This window comes from Peromyscus eremicus, chromosome 19, assembly GCF_949786415.1.
Source record: "Peromyscus eremicus chromosome 19, PerEre_H2_v1, whole genome shotgun sequence".
Taxonomy (NCBI): Eukaryota; Metazoa; Chordata; class Mammalia; order Rodentia; family Cricetidae; genus Peromyscus; species Peromyscus eremicus.
Window position 1 is genome coordinate 12,398,351 of NC_081435.1, and position 26,535 is coordinate 12,424,885.

A 26,535-nucleotide genomic window follows, 5' to 3' on the forward strand; every position below is an offset into this window, starting at 1 on the left:
TGTATGCTTTGGTGGAATATGAATTTATGCACCCACTATGAAACAGTTAAGAAGTTCCTTAAAAATTAAAATAGAACCACCTTATGACCCAGCTATTCCCCTTTTGAGCATATATTCAAATAAAGTTAAATTAGCACACCAAAAACATACCTGTATGCTCATGTTCATTACAGCACTACTCAAAATAGGTAAAATGTAACCAGTCTGGGTCCCAGATAACAAGCTGGTAGTGTGTGCATACAATGAGGTTTTATTCTGTGTTAATGAAATCCTATTAGTTGTGGGGAAATGGATGGAACCGGGGAATGTGATTTTAATTGAAATAGACCGGTCACAGAAATAAAAGTGCCATACATTCTCTTTAGCATGCAAAAACTGAAAGAGATTAAATGACTGTGAACTATTAATAGCTGCTGGCAAGAGGGAGGGTGGATAAAGGGATTTGCTCAGGAACTCTGTGTGCAGCTACAGAAACATAACACTGAACCCTGTTCTTATGTTCATTTAATAAATGCCAGTTGCAGGTTTATGAAAGAGAAGCAGATCATGTGTGTGTTGGCCAATGGTTGGAGGTGAGCCCTTGCAGAAGGGGGAAGAGGAGGCCCAATGCTCAGTGAAGTCTGTGTTTGAGACTGGAGAAGCTTTGCCTTGGCTGTCATGATCTGCCTGAGTCTTCAGCCGTCCTGTCCCACTGGAGAATGCAGAAGATGGTAAGTCCTGACAAGGCTTTTCCTTCTGGCTGACACAGCAAGGGCAGAGAAGACTGTAGGGTTTTGAAGGGGGGTGTGCAAGTTTTCTCAGGCAGCTCATCTTTCTTTTTATTCTTCCTTTCTCAAAACTAGGAAATTGAGAGTGGACTTTTGTTGTTTTGATTTGTTTTGTTTTTGAGATTTCTTTGGACTTTCCTGTCTTTTCTAGAATCTATTTCTTGAAGGAGACGTTATGTTAGCTCTTAACATTCTCTCACTTTTCTTGGAGCTCACTTAAGAATTATGTGTGTATGTATGTATGTCTGTATTAGTTTATGGGCTCTGCATATGTGCAGGTGCCTGCAGAGGCCAGAAGGCAGCATTAGATCCCCAGGTACTGGAGTTAACGATTGTAAGCTGTCTGATGTGGGTGCTGGGAACTGAACTCAGGTCCTCTGAAAGAGCCGTACAGGTTCCTAACCATTGAGCCGTTTCTTTAGCCCCAACTCTTACTTGCCAATGCACATATGCATTTGGATGTAGAAAGAAAAAGCTCTGCCTTTGTAGTGTGCTGCTTATGCAAGGCCCCCTAATCTTTCTCTCCTTCTTTGCACTTACTGATGGTAATGGAAAGGAGGTCCCAGAATTCAACTAAACTTCTGCTCTGATGATGCATTGTGCAAACAGACAATAGGGAGCCAAGTTGCTTTCACCACTTGACTATTTAAAACATATCTGTGCTCTACAGACACAGTCCAACTCCTGAGGTCTTAGCTTTTACTGGCATCTTATTTGTCTCCAAGAATCTCTTTTCATTCTTCATCCCTGTCCTCTAACAACAAAAGGCTGGAGTCATGATGTACATGGTATCATTCCACACTTTCATCACTTCTCATGCTGCTCTCTCCTGTAGTTGGAACATCCTCCATAGACACATCTTTCTGGTTTCTCTTGTCCTTTCAAATGACAACTTGAAAAGGTTGCCAGGTATTCTGCACAGACCAATTCTTTGTGATCCCATTCTCTTCTGCCTCCACCCCAGATCTTCAAGATCCAGATTTACTCTGGCTGGGCCCTCATCTGCCATTGCATGTGAAGCTGAAACTTTGAGTTTTTTTTATCAGTCATATCTATATTTCTGGGTCTCTCTTCTAGTAGACTCTGACTCCTTGGACAGGAACAGTAATTTTTCTGTATCAGAGTTCAACATCCAGAATAGAGTAAGTAAACAAAAAATGCAGTAGTTGAACAGATTAAAATGCAAATGAGTTAAGTGGCTCATGTAGCTCACATGATTGGCTTCATGGTAGAACTCTGAACTTCCTGTGTCAGAGGAACTAAGATGAATGCTGTGGAGTGTGCCCCCATCAGGACTGATGGCCACTGCAAGAGTGCAATGAATAAGGAGAAAGCATTTCTCTTGACAGTTTGTTCTAACCACTGCAGTACAAATAAACAGTGTAAATATTCAAGATTTTTCAGGAATAAAACTTGTGCTAATCCCATTATTTCAGCAATAACATTTATGCTCAACATTCTATGCTTTATAGTATTTTTTCTCATAAAATTAAGAAGATCATTAATAATCTTGGTATCATCTTTCTGCTGATGGTCTTCAAAAAGAAGAAAAATAGTAAATTAGGAGAAATGCAGTTTTTATAGAAGAGCTAGACACAATGGGTCTAGAGAGAAAGCAGAAGCAAAGAACTTTAAGTTTTAAGTGCCAATGACTGTTCTAAATTCTGTAGATGGTTTACAGCCAAAACACTAGCTCTAATCCTACCAAACATTAAATATATTTTAATTGTTCAAAGTCAATTGGACACCACTGATATTTATTATTAGAAGTCCTATGGATGAAGTTGGATTGCTTACAGGATTTAAATGAGCTTTGGAATCTCATGTATCCCACTACTGGCCTAACGATTTGAGACCCATGATCAGGTGCCAGAGAACTGCCTCAGTGGGAAGAGCTTCTAAGAAATCAATGTGAAGGAATAAGTCAAATGTTCCTGCTTAATTTCCCTTGAAAGGTTTAGCTCTACCATTTGGCATATTTGTTTGTTGTATCTAGCTGGAATGACAAACTCCAGAAATACTCTCGTAAATGAGCTCTATAAGACAATATCTTATACAAAGAGAAAGAGCAGGGGTCGCAGCTAGTGACAGTTTATAAAGATACACTGTTGAATTATGTCTTTCCTGCAATGAAATACAATGAGTCCTGAGAGGTATTTAACAGAAAAAGAAAAGGAAATTAAATCAGAGATCAGAGTGCTACAGAGGTAGAATGATGGGCCCCTAGAGAAGCCTGCATCTCAATGAGAGCTCGTAGATGTTTTGTTACATGTCAAATGATGGAATTAAATTTGCAATGTTGAATTAAGATTGCTAATTAGCTGACCTTAATATAAAGACAGTATCTTGTATTGCCCAGGTGTACATAGTATACCCAGAAGAATCCATAAATGTTTGGAAAAGGGAACCAAGGTCAAAACTTCAAAGAAGTTACAACCTGTCCTAGTTCTAGTTTTAAGGATGTAGACAGGACCATTAATCAAAAGATGCAGATGGCCTGTAAAACTTGGACCAGAGAGCCGAGGCTGTTTCTTGGGTAGTGGAAGGCTTGCCCAGCATGCAGGAAGCACCCTAGGATCACTTCCTAGCACAGTAGATACTGGACGTGGTGGAGCATCCCGGCACTTGGGAGGTCAAAATATTCACAGCCATTCTCAGTTATGTAGTGCAGTTGAGGGTAGCCTGGGCCACATAAGACTCCATCTCATAGGGAAAAAAGATCAAAAGTTCAAAGAAAAAAATCAGAAGCTGGAATGCGAAGGAAGTAGAGTCTCTCATGTTTTCTGTAGAAGACAGAGGCTCAATTTTTAAGGAGAGCTGGTGTCAATACGGTGACATTCCATAGGTTAGCCTGTTCTTAATTCTTTACCAGATTTCACCTCCCACAAATGTTGGAAAAGATGGATAATATGTTATTGTCTACCTGCTTTATTTTCAGGTGTTCTCAATGTAAACTAAACTTGAAACACAGGCCATACAAAGTTAGAAAATATTTGACAAATATTCATCTTTAGATAATATCTGCTTCCATGGTATCAGGATTCATAACAAGGCTTCCCTTTGTGGGTTCATATGGATGGGCCCTTTGAATAATTTTTTATAGGATTCAATATTCAAATTAGGGACAGTGTGGTAGTACACATCTGTCATCTCAGCACTCAGGAGGAAGATAATAAGATGAAGGTGGAATTCTGTTCAAAACACAAACAAACAAGAAAGAAAGAAAAATAAAAAAAGAAAAGAAAAAACCCCACTTACTTTGGAACTTCATTCCACCATATTACTTATATTTGATTGCCACCAGTGGTCAATTTTTCTTTTAAATTTTTCTTTTTTAGTTTTATGTGCATAGTGTTTTGTCTCACTGTATGTTGATATTAGATACATGCCTGGTGCCCACAGAGGTTAAAAGAAGCCACCAAATTCCCTGGAACTGGAGTAGCAGATGGTTATTAGCTGCAATGTGATTGCTGGGAATAGAACCCATGTCCTCTGCAAGAACAAGAAAGTAGGGCTCTTAATGTTTGAGTCATCTCTCCTGCCATCAGTGGTAGGTTTTACGGTACCTTTTTATATTTATAGAGGTTATCACTTAAAGGAAATTCAACAATCATAGAAGTGTTTCATCAAACCGTTTAACAAGTAACTATGACTCATCTATAAGAATAAAACTGCTAATGTTTGATATAGACACCTGGTTCTAAGGTGCAGTGCAAAATGGAATTATTTAGTACTTGGCAGCAGCAGGGGACAGCACAGCCATCCACAAAGGGCCACCTTCAGGAGTGGCTGGGTCAAATGCTGGCTTCAGTTCTAGTGTTGTGCTCTCGGCAAGATTCTGCCATTTTTAGACTACTGTATAAAATGGGGATAGACTGTGCCAATCCCCCAAGTGTTGTGTGATATTTTGATTATGTTCTGACAAATAAAGCTTGCTTAGAGTCAGAGGGCGGAGCTAGCCACTAGCTGACCAAAATTAACCACAGAAGTTTTGGAGGTCTGAGGAGAGATAGGACAGGAAGTAGTAAGGCAGGGCAGAGAGGGACCTTGGCCTTTTGGAGGAAGGAAGGGAGCAGGTAAGAGAAGACTGGGGACTTCTGTGCTTCTCTGTTCCTCAGGTTCTTACCCCAATATCTGACTTTTGAATTTTTATTGGTAAAGAATAATTAATGCTTCACCCAAGGTCACTGTGAGACCTTGAGATGAAATGGTTTTCTTTGTGTGGGAACTCAGTGCATACTTGCCATCAATTGGTCTGATGCTTGCTCTACTCATGTTGTTACCCAAGCTACAGAATTCAAGAAGTTTCAGTGACCACTCATGCTTGTATGCTTTCTATAGCTATTTCAAGATTTGCTTTTTCATTAAAAGTGTTCAAGCAACACAGTGTGTGTGTGTGTGTGTGTGTGTGTGTGTGTGTATGCACAGTACATATGTGGAAGTCAAAGGACCTCCCTCCACAGGTTCTCTCCTTCCATTCTGTGTGTTCTGGGGATCAATCTCAGTTCATCAGGTGTGGTCGAACGTATCCTTATATGTTCAATCATTTCACCTGCCCAAATAGAGATCACATTACCTCTCAGGTGTAAATAACAGGCAAAAAGTGAAAGGAGAATGTTATTTCATTTCTACTCCTTTAAGAAAATGAGGGGAACATGGTTTCCTATTCATGCAGATACATGCAGAAGACACTGAGGATTTGAGTCCTATGTGAGCAGCCATGGGAGTGATAATGCCAGGTATGTCAGACAAAAACAAGTGTGACTTCCTGAGTTTAGTATTGCATTGGCTGCTGCATTCCATGTCATTATGAAGAATGTTTCATGTTTATACCAAATTCAATCCTGAGTGCTGGATTCTGACTATGTCACAGGTCAACAATGGATGTCCTCCTCATTAACTGTCCAATTTATTCTTTCGAGGCAGGGTATCTCACTAAACCTGGAAATAACAGGTTGGCTAGATTGCCTGGCCAGTGCACCCAGAAGTAGAACTGTTAACATTCGTGGCCATGCCTGGGTTTGTATGTGAGTGTTAGGGATCTGAACCCGTGTGTCTTCATGCTTTCCGAGCATACACCTCACACACTGAGCTACCCCCTTAGCCCTGGAGCACGCAGCCATCAGAAGGCTTTAAAGAGTCAGATCAGATTGAGAAAAAAATGAAGCCTAAAGCTAACAAGCCCATCTTCCGCATAGGTTTGAAGAATCCTGTGTAGTAGCCTTGCCCTGCTGGTTCCCTTCACTTCTCCGAACGAAGTTTTTAGTAGTCTGAGTGTATCAGCCTTGGGATATTCAGGGAAATAAAATTTGGAATATTCGTTTTTCAAATGTAGGCACAAGACTGCACTTCATATTTTAAGCAGAAACTGCCCAAAATTAAGTACTGAAATTTATAGGCAGCCAGAATAGCCCAGGATTAGAGTGCTTGCCCAATGCGTCCAAAGCTGCGGGTTTCAACCTTAGCACCACAAAAAAACAAAATGAAGTTTACAAGAATCGTTGCTTTAACACAGAAATCTGTTTATTAAACCAAACAAAAACAGAGAAAATTATACCAGCCCTCATTTTTTAAAATTTTCATTAAATAAGCAAACTCTAAATTCACACCTTTAAAAGGTGTTTGTGCATCTATGTATTTCCAAAATACTCATATTTCAATAAGATTTTCACATTATATTCACCAACAGTATCACAAAATTTCTTTTTTTGTTGTTTTTTGTTTTTTGTTTACGTAACTGTAAGGAACAATAATTCTAGAAACACTAGAAGAAAAAAAGCATAGCAATGTCCACAGTTACAAGAAAAAGTGCACATTACCTGGTCACAATCACAGTCAGTACTTGGAAAACTATATGTAACAAGTAGGAAAGGAACACCACTGATGCCTTCAGCTCATTGTCAAAAACCGAATGACATACATTTTACATAAAATAAGGCAAATTCAAGAATGCACAAAGAATCTGTAATTCAACCAAAGCTAAACAACAGAAAGGAAAATAGTACAAGCATGAACTAAAAGTACTTCTTAAATATTTTAAAAATAGGCTTGCTTCAGTGCACAGAAAACACCACTCTGTGTGTGTGTCTAACACTAGAAATGGAGAAAAGAAGGGCAGAGCTTGCGGGACAGAGGGGGCAGTTCATTTTAAGGTTCAGCTCTATCTGCTGAGAGTTCTCAATTTTAGCAAAAAAAAAAAAATCTAAATGATACAAATCGTATCAGGAGATATAACAGCCTTTTCTGGAAACAATTTCCAACAGAAATGGAAAGTACACACGAGAGTGCAAAGGTTAAGATTGTCACTTGCAACCTCCTAACATTCAGTCATCTACATCCAGTCGCTGCTCTGGAAGGTCGCTTGTGGGACAGCAGCGCATCCAGTGGCAAGCAGCTTTAGGGCAAGCACGATGTGCTGCGTTTCAACACATCTCTTTCTAACGTTTAGAAACCTCGGTCATGAAAACTGCTGTGGTAAGCTGCCGTGTGGCGTGGGTGTTTTGAGACTCACAGAAGTACAGAATTGCAGGCATCTCTTGGAAGTAGTTCCTGACGGGACAGCTTAAAGGAAGTAGGCAAAGGGTTTGTTTGTTTGTTTGTTTGTTTTCCAGCATTGAGTGTTATTATTATTGTTATTATTTTGTAGAAAGAATTTGGAAAGAGGAGAAGGCAAAAGGGATGTGGAAAGGGTACTTACAGTAGTTTCTCAAAAAACAGTTTTCTTTTAAGACCTATGAAAAAGTTACCAAAGTAAAAATGACCATTTCGAATGAAAAACAAGTATTCTTTTTATAAAAATTACATTTTTCTTTTAAAATACAAGATCCTTTTCATTGTTGTCATATCCTGTAGCAACAAGAAATTTGGCTTTTTTTTTTTTCAGATACTTCATCTTTCAGTCCAATGAGTCAGTAGAAAGTTCCACTAATATTTCAGTTGGATCTTGAGCTATTTTTTACATACCCCAAGCTTCTTCATTTTTATCCTTGAATTAAGAATATGCAGCCTTTTAAAAATTGCTTGTGATATTTATGTTGACACACTAAAACAGAAAGCAACAGGCTGGGCACATTTAAGCATCTCAAGTACTTCAAGGTCAGAGTTCCTTTGAAGTTCTTTAACACACCAGTGTATAGATCAAGGACGACGTGGCATGATGGAAGTATTTCTCTTAGAAGACTGTGCAGCAAGACCAGGAGTATCTCTGCTGGGAAATCAACTGTCATTAGTGGAAACTGCGAATTCAGAACTCAGTGACTATGGACATCGTTTGCCTCAGTTCTGTTGTAAAATGAGATTTTCCAGTTCATCTGCAGAACGCAATAAAAATGCAGCCGATTCTCGGTACCCTGCGACAAGCTGTCTCACAGCGTTGATTTCTGTTGGACTCAGCTGAGGTCTGGAGTTTGAACTGCTGGAGGATCCTGAGCCAGTTGCCAGCTGCCTCTTCATGCTGAGATCTGTGGGTCCTAGACAAAAAGAATCGCAAAATAAGACAGGAATAGTATTTATTCTAACATCTCACATATGAGCACCCATCAAATTACGACTGAATTTATTCATGAATGCTGTCATGAGAAAGTCATGGTCTCTATAATCAAATGCATCTGCTCTCTGGAAGACTAAAGAGTAGTATGATGTGATGTGGATGTCTGAGGATTTTTTTCAGGTATCTTGGGCAGCATCCAGCCATCACTTCTTGTTATAGAGAAGACTCAAGCCCTTTGAACATGAGTTCTTGGCAGAATTCAATTTCAGTCTGTCTCCCACATGTTGCAGATGCTTCAGTGTACCAGCATTGCAATGATGAATTGCAAATATTTTTATTTGCTGCATTTATTAACAAAGATGATAACTCCCATAAATTCAGAATTTTAATGAATTCCAAGATAATTTTAAAATTATATTTTAATATTTTTATACATTAAAAATTATTCTTTGAGAATTTCATGTTTAGAAGATGTATTTTGATCATGTCCACCCATCTACTTCTGCCCTTCCAACTCCATCCACATCTCCTTCAAAGTCTCCCTCCCAACTTTATTTCCTTTTTTAAAAAGTCCACTGAGTCCAATTAATGCTGCTGGTATGAGCATGGGTGTAAGACCATCCACTGAAGCATGGACTACCCACACAGTCCATGTATCTCAAGTCACCAGGAGCTTCTCGGCCAAGAGTGGGGCTGCAGGAGCCCTTTCCCTATCCATGCTAACATTTTGACTGATTTGCAACTGGTCAGGTCTTGTGAAAATAATTTGTCCATTTGGCACAATCAAGAATTATCTGGGAAGAGAGTCTCAATGAGAGATTGTCTAGATCAGGTTGGTCTATGGGCAGGTATGTATGTGGAGCTTGATTGCTTTAATTGAATTTTCACTTAAGTTGATTGAGACTTACCCAAAATGTGAGTGGCAGCACTTTGTGGGCTGAGCCCCTGAAAGTGTAGGAGTGTAGGCATTCATACAGTGACTACTTCATCTCTGCCTGTTCACTGTGGATGTGACTAGATGCTTCAAATTCCTGCTGCCTTGAGCTCCCAGCCATGATGAACGGTAATTCCAAACTGTGACTTCAAATAAACCCCTTCTCCTCTAAGTGACTCTGCTAGCATTTTAACACAGCAATGTGTGAAGAAACCGTACAACCTCTTAAGCAGTGTAGACATGAGGGCCGAGGTACTTCTGTTCGGTGTATAGAGGGGACAAAGTTCAAGCTGCATATTAAGGACTTCAATTAACCTTTTCTTTCTTTCTTTTTAAAGGAGTTGTTTTAGATCTTTCTTTCTTACATCAAAATAATGTTGTCTACTAGGTGAATTAGTTTTATAACAGGTTAGACTGAAATTTTCTTTGAACTGGAGTAAGGAAGTACTTCTTGCAACAGCCCTACAGAGGAACTAGATGTTCTACGTTATTAAGCTGCATCTTATTTGCATAAAATAAGTCCGATGTCCCCAGTATTCCATTATACATTTAAACCAACTCTGGTGGTACTGATTTTGGACAGTATTTAGTACTTTATACTTAAAAAATTATATACAAATTTATTTAAAATCTTGAGTTCAGACATTAACATTGAGAAGACACTTCACATCAAAATCTCATAGTTATATATTTGCTTTTATAATTCAGCAAGCATTTATTAAAATTCACACAACTTGGAGAAAATATCTAAATTTAATAGTAATTGAATAAAATATCACTAAGCCTATCACAACAGTCAAGATCCCAAACTGCAATGATTCTGCAACATGAAAGTGTTTTTAACATACTCTAAATATGTGTAAGTATTCAGAAAATGGCATTTCTTTTTATGAGCTAAAGCAAGGAATATCATTTTCCTACAAGTTCTTTTTGAGGCATGCGGGATACAGGTCAAGACCCAGCCCTTCTTCCATCGATCCCTGAAGGAGGTAGAGGTCTCCTGAGAGGGAAACGTCTTGGCTTGAAATTTAATTAGAGCAGACATAAGAACTGCGCAAAGAACTCTGACCTCTAAGAGATACACACTTCTGCTTCTGTCGTGGCCTTTCCAAGCTTTGATTTTTCAGGCAGGGTTTATCCTCCATTTAGTCTGCTATTTACAAAATCATGTTATTGACATGACAAGCACGGCTTGTCACATTTGTGGAAAGGAGTCACTGAACCTGTGCTCAAACGAACAGTTAACAGTCTCTGCTCTGTCTGTGTGAATTTCCGTGTTTTATTTTCCTTTTATTGATAGACTTGTTTTTCATATAATATATCTTGATTATGGTTTCCCCTCCATCTACTCCCCTCCAAGTACCTCTCCACCTCCCCTCCCATTCGAATCATCATAGTGGCAGGTGTTATGGGCTGCAGGTGGACACTCTTCTAATCTGATTTTACTTTACGGTCAAGAAGTTCAATATGCATACCAACAAAGTGAGTGAAAGAAAGAAATTGGAAGGATCCTCCTCTCAGAAGCTGGATTGCTGAATCCTGAACTGGAATTGAGACAAGGTTGAACACAGGGTCTAGTTGTCTTTGGGGTGAAGGAACCTCACTCAATTAGTGTTGTGGGATGTTCTGTATGGCAAATGTGTTTTTCTGATTGGTCAATAAACAAATCACTGATTGGCCAGTGGCTAGGCAGGAAGTATAGGTGGGACAAGGAGGAGAATAAAACTGGGAAGTGGAAGGCTGAGTCAGAGAGACACTGCCAGCTGCCACGATGACAAACAGCATGTGAAGATGGCGGTAAGCCACGAGCCACGTGGCAAGGTATAGATTAATAGAAATGGATTAATTTAAGCTGTAAGAACAGTTAGCAAGAAGCCTGCCACGGCCATACAGTTTGTAACCAATATAAGTCTCTGTGTTTACTTGGTTGGGTCTGAGCAGCTGTGGGACTGGCAGGTGACAGAGATTTGTCCTGACTGTGGGCCAGGCAGGAAAACATTAGCTACAAATTAGTACAGTTTAAGACTTCCTCAGAGTGTACCTCTGGCTTGAAGTTCTTTTTTATAGATTTTTGATTGTTACAGTTTGTTTATGAGATGGAGTCTCATGTAGCCCAGGTGGCTTTGAACTCACTATATAGCAAAGGATGACCTTCAGCTTCTGATCCTCCTGCCTCCACCTCCCAAGTGCTGTGATTACAAGCATGAACCACCAGGTCCCATTTGCCTTAAAATTTTAAACATCCCAACTCAGTGAAGACTTACACAGTTTTCTTCAATACTTACTAATCTATACAAATTTGATAAAACTTCGTAATTTTTATACCTTCATTAGCCATCCCACCTTCCAAACCATAAGAAACCCCTTTTGCTAAGTGTTTGTTATTCAGATCTTTAATGTTACGAGGTGAGTAAGAAGAAAAACGTATGTAATAGACATTTCTTCAGTGAGCACTCACACAGCCCTCCCCCAGTTCACTACCACTCTTCCATTTCATCTCAAAGATGCAATGCTAGATTGGACTGATTGAGCTTAACTCAAAACACAACTGTCACATAATGAGAATGCATGTCCACTATAAGAGTTCAGATTTGATGAAGACTGTGGAACTCAAGTCTAGGAAGTTACTTTTGAAGACAAAACCATTGAAAGCATGGTTATTATGGTTATTAGATGAGCCAAGCCAGCAAATTGGAAGGACAATGACTAAACCAAAAAGATGCCAAAAGAGGAAAAAGTCTCAGTAATACAGCTAAGGCAAATACAAAACTCCATAAAGTCATGTTTATTTAAGTATTCTGTGTTGGTCAAAGTGATATGGACTTGTTTTTTATGATAATTCTAAAAAGTTGAATCAAAAGTTAAAGGTATGTCATGTTAATCTGTGCCAAAATAAGAGCCATGATTCATTCTTTAAGGTGTGAGGTATATTTAAGCTGTAAATAAATGGCCATTTATGATTCTTAATATTTAAGTGAATGTATATATTCATGATTATTCATTTTCATTTCTAAAATTAATCTATCAGTTGACTGTTTGATCCCAGTTTATGGTACATTTTTGTTTTTTGTTTAAAGCTGCCTCATTTTATAATAATGTTTTAGTTTTAATTTACTTGAGATAATGTTGCTATACTAGAACACTTTTTAAAAAAATTTTTAGCAATGAGAACTATATTTTTGAAGACCATGGTAACTCTTTTTTTTTGTTTTTTTTTTTGTTTTTTTGTTTTTCGAGACAGGGTTTCTCTGTGTAGCTTTGCACCTTTCCTGGATCTCACTCTGTAGACCAGGCTGGCCTTGAACTCACAAAGATCCACCTGCCTCTGCCTCCCGAGTGCTGGGATTAAAGGCGTGCGCCACCACCGCCCGGCTCATGGTAACTCTTTTTAATTGTTAAAAATTATAGTGGGAAGGGTAGAGAAAGTGCTCTTGCAGAGGACCTAGATTCAATTCCCAGCATCCACACAGTGGCTCCAACCATTTGCAGCTACAGTTACAGGGGATCCAATACCTTCTTCTGGTCTCTAGAGGTATCAGGCCTACATGTGGTGCACATACATGCATGCAGACAAAACACCTATACATATAAAATAAATCTAATATATATGTATTAGACAGACATGGCTGGAAAGTGGCTCAGTCAGTAAAATCCCTGCCACATGAGCATTAGGACATGAGTTCAGATCCCTAACACACACACCACAAAGAGTGAAGAGTGTAAACACCTGAAATCCCAGTGTTGAGGAGGTGGTGACAGGTAGATTCCCTGGGGCTTGCTGGTCAACCAGCCTTGCCTGTTTATTGAGGTCCAGGCCAGTGAGACTCTGTCTTAATGGAAAAGTGGACACATTTGGGGAACAGCACCTGTGCTGGCTGGTTTTATGTCAACATGACTTAAGCTAGAGTCCTCAGACAGGAGGGGGGCCTCAATTGGGAAAATTTCTCGATAAGACCCAGTTTTAATGCATTTTTTTGATTGGTGATCAATGGAGGAGGGCCCAGTACATTGTAGGTGCTGCCATCCTTGGGATAGTGGTCCTTTGTTTTATAAGAATGCAGGCTGAGCAAGTGATGAGCAAACCAGTAAGCAACACTCCTCCCTGGCCTCTGCCTTTGCTCTTGGCTCCAGGTTCCTGCCCCACTTGAGTTCTTCTCTTGACTTCCTTTAATGACGAACTGTGATGTGGAAGCTTAAGCTGAATAAACCCTTTCCTCTCCAACTTGCTTTGGTCATGGTGTTTCATCACAGCAAAGAAAGCCTAACTAAAACAACACCTGAGGTTGTTTCCTGGCATTCACATGCACAAATCCCACTTTCACACACCCATACATGCATACCTCCCCCAATACTACACAGATTCTATTTCTGGTGTAATTTCATAGAATTAAGATGGTTTAATTGGTGAGAATTAAGTTTAAGGATGACAGTGTTTCAATGACATTTGGAAGAGTAGGATGTTTCCCACCATGCTCTTACTATTATCTTAATGAATGGGTGTATGTCATCTGTTTCAATACACTTTAAAAATCTGTCCAAATAGCTCTCTGTGTTTCTCATATCTTAACTGATCCCACTTTAGACTGTGCTGAGTTATTTTTTTGTCAGCTTTGAAATTGATCTTGGCAATAGTTAATCCATGCCTAATAGACACCAGTTTTTCAGTCTCTTCAATCTCACCAATTCCTTGAATACACATGGAATAAACAAGAGTAACATAGCAGAAACATCCTAAGTTCTTAAGAGGCAAAGAAAGCTATTTGCAGTCAGTTACTTAGATGTTTTAAGTGATCACTGATATTGTCAGGATCATATTTTCCACATCCTTTCAGAACCATTCATTCTATAATCTCAATAGTGTTCAATGGTTTCTTTGTTCTGAGCATGACTTTGGCTATTGCAGTCAAACACAATAATCTAATGTAAATGTAGTGCCTTTGTTGGCTAGCAAGCTGTTTGGATGCTAACTTTGTCTACAAGCTAAGTTTCGTTTCTCTTTTGAGGGCAGCAGATATTCAATACAAGTATTCACTGATGATAATTTAGTACCTTTCTGTCGAAAGGTAAAATAAATTCACAACAAAAAAAAATCGATACTTTAGCTACTTTGAGTAACATATATAAAGTATCTGCTGCTGTGCTGGCTCACCCCAGACACCTCATAAATGACCTTCCCTTCACCTTCAGATAAAGAAGTAAATATTTATCAATGGTAAACAATAGCTGAACTACCAAACTAAATACATCACCAGATTCAACAGCCAATGAGTTTCGTTTATATTCACAAATCTAGGGGCACCAGAATTTGCCCTTGGGATATCTTTCCTGATAGGATCATTATGATGTCATAAAAAATCCGGGTACTTTCCATGTCCCCCAGCCCCAGCTTTGTATTTGTTCACCTAAAACTGAGCTTATCAAGTCCCATTGTTTTGGTTAAAATTATTTGCAAACCCACTGGGGTCTGATCCCTTGAATAGGCAAGTGTTTGTGATTCCGATCATGCTCGATGTCTACAGATTCGTTTTGGAGATCTATTTTTCTTGGAGTTAATGTTTGTAAAATCAGATCTTTCACTGAATGGCATGAATACACTCTCTCATGTCCTCTCATTGTTATTTTATTATCTTTCTATGCTCTTCTCTCTTGATTTGTCTTCACAGAGAATTTTAAATCCTTTCAAATGCTCAGCTTTGGGGTTGATTGGTCATTCTATTTCTTGTTTCCTATTTAAAGTAATATTCAGACTTATTTTCTTTTATTTCAGCATTTTCTTTGTTTTGGACTTAGTTTAAATGATTATATAAAAGAAATGATAAAGAGATGGGAATGCTAATTACTTTGATACTGCATACACTGTATTTTACAAATATGTACAATTACAGTACATTAAAAAAAACTGACCAGTAAGATGGCTCAGTGATTGACTTAGGATTACTATTGATGTGATAAAACATCATGAGCAAAGCAACTTCAGGAGGGGGTTATTTGGCTTATATTTCCATACTACAGTTCATCATCAAAGGAAGTCACAGCTGGAACCTGGAGGCAGGAGCCAATGCATAAGCCAGGAAGAAGGGCTGCTTACTGGTTTACTCACTATGACTCACTTAGCCTGCTTTCTTATAGAAACCAGGACCACCAGCCCAAGGGTGGCCCAACCCACAATGGACTGGGCCCTGCTCCATTAGTCACTAAGAAAATTTGTGTGTGTGTGTGTGTGTGTGTGTGTGTGTGCTGAGGATGTCTTTCTGTATGCTGTAAATGTGTTGCTCTGATTGACTGATAAATAAAACACTGATTGGCCAGTAGCCAGGCAGGAAGTATCGTATAGGTAAGATAAGCAGAGAGAATTCTGGGAGGTGGAAGGCTGAATCGAGGAGACGCTGTCAGCCACTGCCACCATGAGAAGCAAGATGTAAAGTACTGGTAAGCCACAAGACATGTGGCAAGGTATAGATATATAGAAATGGGTCAATTTAAGATATAAGAACTAGATAGCACGAAGCCTGCTATGGCCATACAGTTTATAACTAATATAAGTCTCTGTGTATTTATTTGGGTCTGAGCAGCTGTGGGCTTGGGAGGGACTGGAGAAAACTCCAGCTATGTGTGTGTGTGTGTGTAAGCCAGGCAACAACCTTGAGTGTCATTCCTCAGAAGCTGTCCATCCTGTTGTTTGAGACAGAGTCTCTTTCTGGCCTTGGGCTTGTTTAGACAAGGCTGGTTGGCCAGTAAACCTTTGGGAGCCTCTTCTTTCCACCACCCCAGCTCTTGGATTAAAAGTGTGTGCCACCACACTTAGGTTATGTGTAATGTGGGCTCTGAGAATTGAACTCAGGTCTGCATGCTTGCATCACAAACACATTACCAGCTGGGCCATTTCCCCAGCTATATTAACATTATTAAAGTTTAAGGACTTATTTAAGTTGGTATGATTCATTGTGTTATAGTTCTTCATATATATATTAGTTATAAACATATGCATATATGCATGTATATGTGCACATGCATGTCTGTGTGTGCATATATAGAAAATAAAGAATTGATAGCTACATGCAATTTGGAGGGTAGGATATCTCAAGATCTGCAGCCAGCAGTCTAAATCCTCAGCAAAGTCAATGATGAGGCTGTGTTCAGGGGACTAGCAGAGATGGTGATGTACTCTAGCTGCATGTAGACATGTAGACACAGGCCCCGAGAGAACTACGGCTTCAGTCTGAGAAAGCTCCTGCACTGTAGTTCAGTCAGTCTCAAGCAGGGGAATGTCCTTCTTTTCAACAATTTGGCTGTTTTTGAGTGAGGTCTTCAACTGGTTGGATGATTCCAACCTGATTAATAGTGAAATGTCTGGACTATGGCCAAGTCAAATTGATAAAAACATATTAACAATTACATTTAAAAGTTTATTATGGAGTTCTCCTCTAAAGGGCTGGTAATCTCAGCTACCTTTAAAGTTTTGAGGTAATTATCTAATTTGTTATAAACATAAAATGTGAAAAGGAGTATTCTTTCTGTATGCTTAATGACTATATGAATACTTTTAAATTCCTGTATATTAAATACACACATTTATCCCATAGTGATTAGATTTAATAGTTAGTTCTACAGTGACTTAAAATCTTAGGCAAACTATAACCATCATAGAATCACTGGATAATAATGAGGTAAGAAACGTGTTAATTGTTGAGGATATACTTCCTCTAGAATTGAAATTATTAGTAATTGACAATCAAATTGATAATTAATAACTACATTAAAATTTTAGAGTAATACTAAAAGTTCAACATTGATTCTCTCTTTGGTCATTACTATATTGGAAAATACTTTTAGAAAAGTCCCGTAAGGCATGGTTGAGTTTTGTATTTGAATCAGTGGCTGATTTTGTTGTTGTTTAATTTTTAGTTGTACATATATCCATGTGTCTGTGTATGAATATGTCCACATAAGTAAGGTTCTTGTGGAGTCAGAAGAGGTATGATTCCTTGACACTGGAGTTACAGGTAAATATGAACCACTTGATGGGGGTACTGAGAACTGAGTATCAGTTCTCTGTGAATATCAATACTCTTAGGGAATGAGACATCTATCCAGCCCTCATCAACTGTTTTAAGAACCAAAATTACATACTTTTTAAAAACCATTTTCCCATATTCACATCACTATCAATAATGTGCAGTTACATATGACACATCATTTTTATTCAAGTGATTTAAATCACTGTCAAAATGTGCCATAAGGAGGTGACATTCATGCAGGTCATTTTATACAACATAAAATATTCATAGAATTCCATAAGTTTTATATTCATGTTATATATGTATAGGACAAAAACATGAAATTCTTCAGTGTGACTCATCTATTTCTACAACCTTGATAAATTATTCTATATTTTAATTTCTGACAAGGAAGACTTGGAAAGTATTAGCAAATCATATTTTAAGAGATGCTACAGAGGATGTGTATCCACGGTCACCGTAACTCTGGTTGCCTTGGAAGTGGAGGTAAAATAGGGTGCTACTTCTAGAACATTTTTTGTTGTTGTGTTCAAATTCAAATGATTTCAAGATTAGAAGAGGAAAACAGACATTACCTTTTGAAAGGAAAACGCGTAGGCCTCTAGTACACAGACTATCATTTAGTGAGTCATCTAACAGAAATGAAGGTCAGCAAGCCTGGCTTTCCTATGCACTCAAAAAGAACATTCATATTCTATCTACAATTACCAAAAACTGTGAAAGACACAGGACTCATGCAGAATAGGGTATTGGTGCTGAAGAAACTTCTCATTTTGTGTGTGTTTGTGGTAGAAGCTTGTGTGGAGGTCAGGACAGTACTGGGTGTGAGCACTTGCTGTCTGTCTTGTTTGAGACAGGCTATCTTGTTCATGCTGTGTATGCCAGGGCAGTTGTCCTATCAGCTTCTTCGGGTTGTCCTGTCTCCATCTTGCTGGAGAAGTACTGGGATTTCAGGTACACTGCACACTTAGCTGTCTCCCAGTCCTGAGAAGCTTTTTATCCTATTTGTCAATATGGCGCAGAAGTAAAGTATAAAGATTTAAGACACATAAAAACTTAAGTAGAGGTTTTTGGAACTAGATTGTTTGCGCTTGCCTTATCTCTCTGATTGCTTATCAAATATTCACCTTCCTTCAGCAAACATCAAGAGATTTGAAAGTGAAGCAGAATTGTAGGTTGCTACATCCCTTTCAATGCTCTGACCCACGATGATCTGCCCGCATGATTATTCTATTCCTTATAAAATATTAATTGGCTTTCTAAGCCATTTAATAACAAAGGTGAAAAGCTGGGGAAAGGGCATTAACCTTAATGGAAATCTATAAACTCTGTCTTCAGTAATATGCAGGGAGAGGCTTTGTATAGGTCCATAAAATGACTATTATAAAAGAATAAAATATGTCTACTTTGAACATAAATATAAGATAAGCTGCTTCATCCTTTTGAACAAACTGTGTTCATGAATATGAATTTTGGAACAAGGTTTTTATAATATATAACCATCCTTGTAATCATTTTATATAGTATAATCTAGTCATAGGATTCCATAAGTTTTATATTCACATTATATATATATATATATATATATATATATATATATATATGCACATATATATGACAAATAAAGAAAGGACAATACAGAGTAATATACCACTATATATTTTTTAAAGATTTCATTTATTTTATGTGTACGTATGTTTTGCCTGCATGTATGCATGTGCATGCCTGGTTCTTATGGCGGTCAGAAGATGGTAGTGGATACCCTGTAACTTGTACTTTACTTATATTTTACTTGTACTGAAATGTGATTTTAATTGTATGTTAATAAATAAAGTTGCCTGGGGGTCAGAGTTTTAGAGCCATAGCAAGAGCCCGGCGGTGGTGGCGCACGCCTTTAATCCCAGCACTCGGGAGGCAGAGCCAGGTGGATCCCTGTGAGTTCGAGGCCAGCCTGGACTACCAAGTGAGTCCCAGCAAAGGCGCAAAGCTACACAGAGAAACCCTGTCTCAAAAAACCAAAAAAAAAAAAAAAAGAATGAATATAGACTTTCATGGCTACAGAGGTGTCCAGCCTCGAAGGACTGAAGCATTATCCCTTTGCCAAGGGCATTTTCTGTCCATAATTTTTCAATGTCCTCCTTAGTTAAAGGTACGAAAATTTCTGCTGGGTCTATTCCTGCTAATTGACGAAGTCTCAATTTTCCTTTCCAAATCAAGTCAGAGATTTTTTCCACATAAATTTTTAATTTTTTATTTGGTTTATTTGGTAAAAATATCCATTCTAATATAATATCTTCCCTCTGCATTAATATTCCTGTAGGAGAATGCCTAGAAGGTAAAATAACCAAAATGCAATCCAGCTTTGGATCAATACGATCCATGTGCCCTTCATGTACTTTCTTTTCTACCAAGGCCAATTCTTTCTCAGCTTCAGGTGATAACTCCCTTGGACTATTTAAGTCCTTGTCACCTTCTAAGGTTTTGAACAAATTATGCAGTTCATCATTTTTTACCCCAACAATAGTTCGTAGATGAGAAATATTTCGAAATAATCTTTGAAAGTCATTAAGAGTCTGTAGTCTATCTCTACTAATTTGCACCTTTTGGGGTCTAATTTTTTGTGTGTATGCCTTTTTATAGTCTAGCTGTTCTGCCTTCTCATTGGTTGTAAACCTAAACACGTGACTGCCTTGTCATTGCCTGTATGTACCGCCCTCCAGGTCCTTAAAGGCATGCGCCACCACCGCCACGCACTTGCTATGGCTCTAAAATTCTGACCCCCAGGCAAGTTTATTTATTAACATACAATTAAAATCACATTTCAGTACAAGTAAAATACCACCACAGGAATTACAACTGGTTGTGAGCCATCATGTGTATGCTAGTAATGGAACCTGGATCCTCTACAAAAGCAACAAGTGTTCTTTGCTATTGTGTCATCTCCCCAGCTTACCGCACATTTAATTTTGGGATCAGTTCTGAGTTGGAGTGAGTGGCCCACACAAGCATGGACTCAGACTTCCTGCAGTACAGGTATATGTTTCCACAAGTTCTTGCCGGTGCACAAATGGAAGGAGAGATTTCAGGGTAGATATCTGTGGTGCTTTGTGTTCCCCAAAATATTGTGTACCCTAATAAACTTGTCTGGGGTCAGAGAACAGAAAAGCCACTAGATATTTAGGATAGGCAGTGGTAGCACACGCCTTTAATCCTAGCATTCCAGAGGCAGAAATCCATCTGTTCAAGGATACAACCAAGCATGGTGACTCATGCCTTTAATCCCAGAAAGCGAGCCTTTAATCCCAGGGAGTGGTGGTAGAAAGCAGAAAGATATATAAGGTGTGAAGACCAGAAACTAGAAGCATTTAGCTGGTTAAGCTTTCAGGTTTTTGAGCAGCATAGTTCAGCTGAGAGCCATTCAGATATGAGGACACAGAGGCTTCCAGTCTGAGGAAACAAGATCAGCTGAGAAGTTGACCAGGTGAGGTTAGCTGTGACTTGTTCTGTCTCTCTGATCTTCCAGTGTTCACCCCAATACCTGGCTCAGCTTTGATTTCATTAATAAAAACTGTTAAGATTCCTGCTACAGACATCTACATGTCAGCCAAAAACCAAGGTCACTTCAAATCACCACGTGACTTGAAATAACCAAAAAGAATACCAGCATTGTAACTGGAAGTGCAAAGGTGAGGCAGAGTATTCAGCCATCTTGGGGTGATTCAAGCAGACAAAGATCTCTAGTAGGGGGATATTAGTGGCCTGCTGCCTGTGCTGGGAGATCCACCAATATCCAAGCTAGGAGTGGAGGATTTGAAGGGCAGTTCATTCAAGCTCCCTATAGAAGGTAATGGTGCTGACTCCCCAGAACAGCAAAGCATGCTGAACTCCTCCCCCACCCAGGAGCTTCTTCCCGAAGCCAGAAGCTAGAGAGAGTGGTGAAATCGGGCTGATTTATACAAATAGATCCCCAGAGGGTGTGTCAACATTCAAAGGGCACTGTGCAAGGAAAACAGCCCATACCAAGCTTAATGATCTCATGTCACCTGAAGAGTCCTTGTGCAGTTTATCAGCAGGCTCAAGAAAGCAGCCCCAGAACACTAAAGGGGTCTTGTTCCATTTCTCTCCTGCAGTGCACAGCACAGGATTCTCAAGAGGACGTTTGGAGTGCATAAAAATCCATTTTACTATGCAGTAGTAGAGATCGGGCTTTGAGAAAGGAGCCCTGGGAACAGCCTGCTCAGTGTTGAACTGTAAACACAATTACACATGCCGGATAGACAGGGAAAGCCAGGTCACTCACCTCCTCTTTCAAAGCCTGTCTCTGAGGGTCTCTGACCTATAGGAACCCAGTGAAAGCCCAGTGATAATTAGAAAGATGCTTCATGGATTCTGCAGATAATTCATATTATTTCTTTGATTTTCTAACAAATTACTAGTATCATGTTCACTCATTAAAATTTATAGATAAGTATCATCTCTCCAAATCTCTATGTGTTGCAATACAAAATTGCCTAAATAATTCATGGTCTCAATTGAATTCTAGGTGATTGTTTTGATCCACATGGGAAAGCTGGATAAAGAATGAAATTAAGTGTCAAGAGTGTGGTTAAGTTTTTAGATACTGAGTTTGGACTTCCTTCAGCTAAACATCACATCGCATTCTGCCACAACTGAATTTCCTGAATTTTGTTTTAGTTTTAGTTTTCTAATTTCAGGGTAATTCTAGTTTATGTACAAAGGATTTTAAACATCTATGTTACGTTAGGAGTTAGCTCCACTCAAAGTTACTAATTAATAAGAATTAACTTTACACAGAACTCCCAGATGCATGAAAGTTATTTAAAAATCAAGCAACTTGAGCTAGAACTACAGATTTCTTTTTCTTTTATTTTTTTAAATCTTTGTGTATAGAGTGTGTGCATTTGCTAGTGTGGGTGTGGGTGTGTGCATGTATGCAGGTGTGTATACACATGTTTGTGCATACTTGTGCATGAAAGGTTGACTCCTGGTGTTTTTCTTTAACTGATCTCCATATTTTTTGAGACCAATCTTTAAATAATCAAAAAGTTCATGGATTTGGCTAGAACGGTTGGCCAGTAAGTTTCAGGGACCTTCCTGTCTCTGCACTCTTCCCCCAGTGCAGGGGTTCCAGGCATATGCCACTGGGTTCTGGGGATCTGATCTCATGATCCTGTGCTCATATCAGCAGGCACCTTACACACTGAGCTATCCCCCTAGTCTCCAGAACCAAAGCTTTCTAAGAATCATCCTTGAAGTTCCCATGCAACCAAACTTACCTCATTGAGAAAAGAGTGTTACACAGTAATCAAAGGCAGAATATCTGCTGTAATCAATACAGAAAAATATTTCCACAGCAACGAAACCATCCAGGGTCAATCTAAGCACGTGAACCAGCACTTTTAACAAAATGCCTGTGAGAGCAGCACTGCTCTTTGTGCCATTCACTACGCTCTCAGGCTTTCCATTAGCTCTGGCTACTGAACCGTTGAAATGGAGCCTGTTATGATGGAAGATCTGAATTCTGAACTTTATTTCATTTAGTGCATTTCAAATTAATAGTCACCTATGGTAAGTGACTATCATATTGGATTCCACAGATCTAGATAAAATTGGATTTGAAAAAAAAAAAGAAAAGAAAACACAATGTGGATACAACAAGAGTAGTGTAGAGCAGAAAAATGCCGATTAAGTAATCAAAGGAATGCGTTAAAGCAGTGACTCTCAACCTGTGGGTCACAACCCCTTTGGCAAACCTCTATCTCCAAAAATATTTACATTAGACTCATAACAGTAGCAAAATTGCAGTTATGACATAGCAATGAAAATAAAATAATTTTATGGTTGGAGTCACCACAACATGAGGAAGTGTATTAAAGGGTTTTAGCATTAGGAAGGTTAAGAACCACTGTATTAGAGACATGAGCTTACTTATTACAATTACTTACAATTACTTAGTTGTGAATTACTTACAGTTCACTAGGGTGATACACATACCTGTGTGCTAGCACTTGGGAGATATAGAAAGATTAGGACTGCTTAGTGCCTGCGGGGCCAGTCTGTGTCACTAAAGACTATCTCAAGGAACCAAAATAAATAAATAATATAACAATAGGGGCTAGAGAGATGGTTCCGTAGTTAAGATCACAAGCTGCTTTTCCAGGGGACCAGGGTTGGTTGCCAGCAGCCAGATGGTGGCCCACAACCATCTGTAACTCCAGTTCCAGATGATCCACTTCTGGCTGCCATTGGTACCAGATATACTTGTTTACAGACACACATGCAGAGCAAATACTTGTATATACAATAAATAAAATGTGTGTGTGTGTGTGTGTGTGTGTGTGTGTGTGTGTATACACATGTGTATATAAATACAAGTGCAACAAGTTGAATCTATTAGTGGAAAAAAATCTTCCTATAATTCATTGATTTTGTTTGTGTGTGTATATGCAGGTATGTGTCCACACGTATCTTCAGGTACCAAAGGCAAGAGGTTGATATTAGATATCTTTCTTTGCCATTCTTTACCTACTTTTTTTGAGGCAGAGTCTCTCACTGAACCTGGAGCTCACTGTTTCTAACTAGCTAAGCAGCTAGCTCTAGGAATCCCCTTGTCTCTGCTTCCCCAGTGCTGGGCAGACAGGCATTCTGGCTTTTTATATGAATGCTGGGTCTTCTAAATTGATCTTCATGCTTAACTAGCATACTCTTTACTCACTGAACCTACCCTGCTTTAAAAAAACAAAATAAAATTTCACTCTGTTTTGACAACTCATTGCATTTCAACAAGAAGTCCACAGAGTTATAATAACTGCAGACTCCCAATTACATGGACTCTAATTTGATGACATAAGTCACCTTTTTCACATAATATGTTATTATGAACATCTTTCCATATGTAAAGGACCTACCAGCTCCCTGTAGAGGATTATGTAGCATCTGCGAATCACTTTCAGACATTGCTATGTAAAATCATTATCTATAGAGCTTTCTGTGATAGATTACAGAGCCAGAGCATTTAGCTAATGTGGAGCAAGAGGTGAAGGCCCCTCCCCATGAAGCAGCATTACTTCTTCACATGTGACTGTCAAGCCATCACCTTTTATTAAGAGTAGAAGATAAAGTCACTTGAGTACCTCCCAGGTCCCTGGATGTTTACAGTAATCATTTTTCCTGAATCATAGGTTTAAAAACCAAGCGTATTTTCAGGCAGAATTGATGAATTTCAAAATACTTCTGTGAAATATTTGAAATGAAATGTTTCTCTTCCTTCAATATTGTACTCTTCAGGGCATTAAGAAAAAGATGCCAGACATTTAGATGATATCTTCAGAGGAGGGAGCACGGCTCAATTAGTAAAATGCTTGCCTTATAGCATGAGGTTCTGAGACTCCCAGAGCGCTCCTGAAAAACACCAGGTGTGGTGGAGTGTACATATAATCCAAGCCCTTGAATAACATATACAGTTAAATTCCTGGGGGTCACTGGCTTACTTGCTACTTGGGTTGTAGGCCAGTGTAAGAACTCTGATTCAAATAAAAGGTGGACAGAACCTGTGGTTGTTTGAATGAGATGTCCCCAAATTTTTGGGCATTTGGATATTTGGTCCTTAGATGATAGCACTACTGTGGAGATTTAGTTGGCATAGTCTTGCTGGAAGCAGTGTGTTACTGGGGTCAATTTCGGGTTTCCAGAGCTATGCACAATTCCCACTTCATTCTCTCTGCTTCCTACTTGCAGTTTGAAGATGTGTCTTATCAGCTTGCTACTCAAGCCACCTTGTCTGCCTGGCTGCATTCTTCCCCATCACAGTGGTAATGGGCTCTTATTCTCTGGAACCATAAGCCCAAATAAAACCTCCTTCTATCAATTGCCTCTGTCATGGTGTTTTATCACAGCAACAGAAAAGTTACTAATACCAAACCTAAAGAATGTTATCCTAGGCTGTCCTCTGTCCTCCATGTGCATATGTGCACTTGCACACATGCACTAACACATACCAACACATGTACAACAGAGAGAGAGAGAGAGAGAGAGAGAGAGAGAGAGAGAGAGAGAGAAGAAAAGAAAATAAAAGAATAAGAAATAATATCCTCAACTTCTATCATTCCTATGCTTAATTGGACTTTGTGAAGATGTCCAAAGAGGCACAATGTTTCATTGGGAGAATGTTTTTACATAGACATTCATGATGCATGTATTCATTTAGTGTCCACTGAGTCCAAATACGAATCAGCTTATTACTGATATCAATTATAAGGAAGGTGAAAAAAAGTCATCTGTGTGTCTCCAAGCTATGCTTATTCTCTGTGGAAAATGTATATAACAAATGGATGAAGACACAATAAGTCTTCATAATGCATTATGGGAACATACAAGAAGAACACTGACCTGGGAAGTGATGGGGGAAAAAGCACAGTTGTTTCAAGGAACCTAAAAGGTGACATGAGTCAGGTGCAGGGAAGTTATATGTACCCAAGATCAGCTCCAAGACAGCCCGTGTCGTATGGAACATGTGGGGAAGAAGAAGTCATTTTTGCATTGTTAACTTAAGGTCTCTTGGGATGGCTGGACCATATCATCTAGTTAAAACTTAGATATAAAAACTCTAAAGCTCAGAGGGGAGGATGAGGACGCAGACATTTGCAGAAGAAAAGGTAACAGCTAATGAGCTTTTCCTTGAGCAGTGTGCAGAACAAGGTGCTTACAGGGACAAAGGGCAGAGGAGGGAAGGGTAATTGCAGCATGGACAAAATGAATGGGAAGTCAAAAAGCCAATGCTTAAGAGGCAAGAGGCAGAGAACGCTGAGGACACAGGTGATGAGAATGTTCTGCCCTAGGTGGCAAGACCATGGACGTTTCAAAATTCTAATCATTAGAGTATTCAAATATGTTTATAAAATCTGGGAAATAAGGGTAAAATCATCTTACATTTGACAATTGGTGCAGTTAATGACAACCTACCCATCAACTGCTACAACACTGTAAGGAAGAACTTGCTTTAGTGGACTGAAGGAAACTGTAAGCCAAGTGTGAAAGGGGTAGATGAATGGAAGGGCTTCTTTGAATATTTCCCATAACACCTGTGATGACTGAGGGGCTAAGGTGCTAGACTTATAAGGTCCACATAAAAAAAGGAGGCTTCAGTCATGTATGACTATTGTGATAACCTATAGGTAGGCCTATGACCAAGTGTATCTGTTCTAGACTCAGTGACAAGCTTTGATCAAAAGAACCTTTAAAGTAGAAATCCCATATATTCATGTCATGACAAAACAAGGAAGATGACTGATACATAGATTCAGGCAG

At 39.0% G+C, this 26,535-nt stretch overlaps 1 protein-coding gene across 8 annotated transcripts in view; it reads right to left on the reverse strand.

Annotated features, from left to right (window-relative positions):
- Positions 1-6,272: 6,272 nt before the first annotated feature.
- The window catches only part of Nol4 (nucleolar protein 4), a 330,361-nt gene continuing 310,098 nt past the window's right edge, over positions 6,273-26,535 (reverse strand). For all 8 annotated transcript variants that reach the window (XM_059246745.1, XM_059246744.1, XM_059246753.1 and 5 more), the window contains one exon: positions 6,273-8,236. In XM_059246745.1, the coding sequence (XP_059102728.1) occupies positions 8,043-8,236 (194 nt within the window). In that variant the 3' untranslated portion in view covers positions 6,273-8,042. The remainder of the gene's footprint in view (positions 8,237-26,535) is intronic.